Below are 3,596 nucleotides of genomic sequence, written 5' to 3'. Positions count from 1 at the left end.
TTAAAAATCGTACTCTTGCATACATGATCGATGGTCGTGCTTGCATCTAAACGACCGTGCTTGCATTGACAATTGAGGGCGGATTGATCGATATTTTCGGAAGTGTCGTGTCCGTAATCGTAGAGAAATCTTTTCGTCTTAAAACCCTCATTTTGCTAGCCATAACTCTGCCGATAAACTTCGCATCTGTCACTAGCTTTTTCCTGAATGAAGGATTAGTCACCATGTAAATGATTGGATTGGTGATGAAATGGAAAAGGAAAATGATTCGGCAAAATATGTGAGCTAATTGAAGTTTTTTCGACGGTTGTGATCCTCGGCTGGAGAGGTTCTCGTAGCTGAGAGATATCGTCAAAGGTATGACACTTACAATGAAGAAAAAAGAAACACAAAAGAAGGCGATTGTGACAGCTCGAGTTCGCCCTCTTTTAACCGTCCTAGACGAGTTCGAAGTCTCCTCGGATCTGTGTCTTCGGTTTATTCTGTGAAGTGCGGATGACACTGAGATTGATTTATGAAGTTTGGGCACATTGTCCCCACTTGACGCCCCTGAGCTATAAAAACGGCAAAAATTTGGTGGTCTACAGCGAGCGCTCTTGCCACTATTTAGCCCACATTTTCATTGGTTTTGTTTAAAAATATTGTTATAAAAATAATGGCTAATTCAGAGTATTTCCCATATTACTTTTAAAAAAAACTTGCACTGAAATGAGTGCAAAGTTTCTCATCTCATAGAGGATGATGAATTTAAGAACAAGCAATGTTTGAATTACTGAAGTTACAATGAGCTGATAGACAAAAGACTCTATGCATCAAATTAGTATGTTGAAAAAATGAACCAACCTTGATTGAACGGATTTGGAAGCTTCATGTAAGTTCTGATCCTTCCGCGTCGGTTTATTTGGCCTCTTGAACCTTTTAGCTCTTCTTGGTACATTGGGAGTTTCGGGCAACGACAGACTTGTCATGATTTTCGGATTGACCGGCGGCGTTCTCGCAGACATAGTGCAACTGGCTCCGCTTTTCTGGTCATACGCTTCAAGTTTTTTGTCATGTCTCTTCAGGTAGTGGTAGCATTTGCCGTATATGATGCACTTGGACGTGATTGTAAATAAAACCAGGACATCTAATAGAATGAAAAACTCGTAGTCGATCACAGTTTGCCAATCTGCGAGGAACACGTACGCTCCATTCATTATTCCTGCAATCAAAATGGGTACATCTAAAAAAGGGCTCGAAAAACGGCTCTTCCTCAGGGATTTGACTCCTCGCCGCCATTAGTTACTATTTAACGACACCAAATTTCATCCGAATCACTCAGAAATGTTTGTAAAGGCGCGCGCCATAATAACTTGTAATTTTAATTGGGGAGGGAACCCCAAAAACACAATTTTTGGTCTAAAATGTCGTTTTTGGTCTGGTTTTTAAAAATTTGCCTACAGAACAGAAATTATTGGTTAATTGTGTTTTAGGAAAGCTCGGAAATTTGGTTGTAGGAGATTTCCGAGCTCTCACTTTTTCTATGGTCCTCATAGAAAAAGTGTTTTGAAAACCTCCTCGAGAAAATTCTAGACCCGCCCCTGATTTCGACACAAATTCAAAAAATTTTACAACTTATTCCCACTCAGTTTAATTATCTATAAGAAATAAGCATAGGACCCGGAAAAAACGCGAAGACTTGTCAGAACTTTTTGTCTCGTCAAAATCTTCCTAAAAAGAAAACCAAAATCATCGATTGCTTTTGATTGTTTAAAAAATTTTGATATATGTTTTTTGTTCTGTTGCAAAGCGTGGTGTTTATAAATCTTTTTGGAGAGTTCATTGACCAATTGAAAGAACAAAAAATCTGGGATTTTAGATCCTCTCCTGCATGAAGTTAATGGATTATTTCAGCTTCTTGTAATAAAACGGAACTCCGTCTATATTTTGAGCTAAAAAAAATTTACACACAAAATCGAATCTTGTTAACTATACCCACCCATTGCTGTTGATTTAGCTCTTTATGTAGATATATAGTTAAGACGATGCAAAAGTTCTTACCTTGCATAACGGAGACGGCAATGAGGACAGCGAGTATCTTCCTTATGTTCTGTTTGGTGAAATACTGTTTGTTTTCTGCTGGGTGGCAAATAGCCAAGTATCTGTTCACATTGAGTAGGTTCGTGATCAGAAGAGATATCATGAGAGTGAATCCAAAGAGTCCATAATTCAACATGAGCATCAACTTCGACTTTATTTTGGAATCCAGTTGGGCGAAAACACAGCTGAAAAATAAAGCTTGCTCACAGGTTTTAATAGCTAAATGTAGACCTTTGATGAGCTAAAGTAAGAAAATATGTGTCATAATAAACGCAACTGTTATTGCAAAGAAAAGATAACAAGAATAACCGGTTACAGTGCAAGTAGCACAGAATGTTCCGACCACAATCTAAAAAAACAAAAAAAAAATATTTTTTTTTACCAGTTGGTGCCTTTTTTTTCAAAGGTTGTGATAAAAAAGTCTAAGGTAAAAATTTGAATTTGGCATATTTGAGAGTCATAGTAAATTAGGTCAATTGAAAAACAGTTTTTTGAAAAGAAAAATGACTAGAAAAACCAAAGAAAATAAAAAAAAATGAAAAACTTAAAAAAAAATTTTTTCAAAGTTTTCATACATATTATGATTATGATTATTAAGAGGAATTTATGTAATGAAGTTTACAAAGGGGGTTCCCCCAGATACAAATTTACAGAAAAACGGCAACCGTTTTTAGTACAGTCACAAGCTAGCTTCCAGGAGCACGAAACTTTCTCATTGTATTTTTCACTAAAGAAGCACCAGAGAAAACTAATAAGTCTTCCTTTAAGACAAATGGGATTGAAGAAATCTATCGCTGCAGGAAGATTGTTCACCAGTCGTGGTGCACGACACCAGAAATTCGTATTTCCTTTTGATAGACGAGAACGCTCAACATTGAATTCAAGTTTATTTTGTCTGAAGTTCATTCTGTATGCCAGATGTGCAGAAGAATCAAAATCAAAGCAACCAGCAATAAGCTTTGACAGCATGAACAAATCCGTGAGTTGCAATTAAAGCGAAACAGGGAGAAGGTTGAGAAACAACAGACGCTCTCTGTAATTTTCACAATGTGAGAGAATCCACCTCGTTATTAGCTTCTGAACTGCTTCGAGATTTCTCATTGACCGGACCGAGGCGTGCCAGCAACAACTCGCATACATCATAATGGGCAGCACCATTGTTTTGTATAGATTGAGTTTGCTTTTCACGGAAAAGTGAGGAGAATTTCTCTTCATCATGAAGAACACTTTATTTGCTTTACTGCACTTTTCATCAACATGAGCATCCCAGTTCAAATTGTCAGCGATATAGAGACCCAAGTCTTTGTGCTCTTGTGCAAAAACGATTGGGGGCACCTACAAATTGGCAGTCTTTTAGATTCGACGAGCGCGAGAAGGTCATCGCCACACATTTATCAACTTTAAAATTTATCATGTTTTGTTGCGACCAACTGCAAATGTAAGAAAGATCTGTTTCTATCAGCAACTTGTTTGTATTTACACAAAGAAACTTAGTATCATCAGCACAAAAGTATGGC

At 37.3% G+C, this 3,596-nt stretch overlaps 1 protein-coding gene across 1 annotated transcript in view; it reads right to left on the bottom strand.

The window, feature by feature from the left end:
- LOC134844902 (uncharacterized) overlaps positions 1–3,596 on the bottom strand; it is a 4,081-nt gene continuing 485 nt past the window's right edge. The window contains exons 2-4 of the mRNA XM_063861730.1: positions 2,041–2,264; positions 844–1,201; positions 1–554 (exon numbers count right to left, since the gene is read on the bottom strand). Of these exons, the coding sequence (XP_063717800.1) occupies positions 47–554; positions 844–1,201; positions 2,041–2,264 (1,090 nt within the window). The 3' untranslated portion in view covers positions 1–46. The remainder of the gene's footprint in view (positions 555–843; positions 1,202–2,040; positions 2,265–3,596) is intronic.

Source organism: Symsagittifera roscoffensis, chromosome 4 (genome assembly GCF_963678635.1).
Source record: "Symsagittifera roscoffensis chromosome 4, txSymRosc1.1, whole genome shotgun sequence".
Classification (NCBI taxonomy): domain Eukaryota; kingdom Metazoa; phylum Xenacoelomorpha; order Acoela; family Convolutidae; genus Symsagittifera; species Symsagittifera roscoffensis.
The sequence above is the reverse complement of the archived record's forward strand: the minus strand, read 5'-3'. Positions and strand labels throughout refer to the sequence as shown.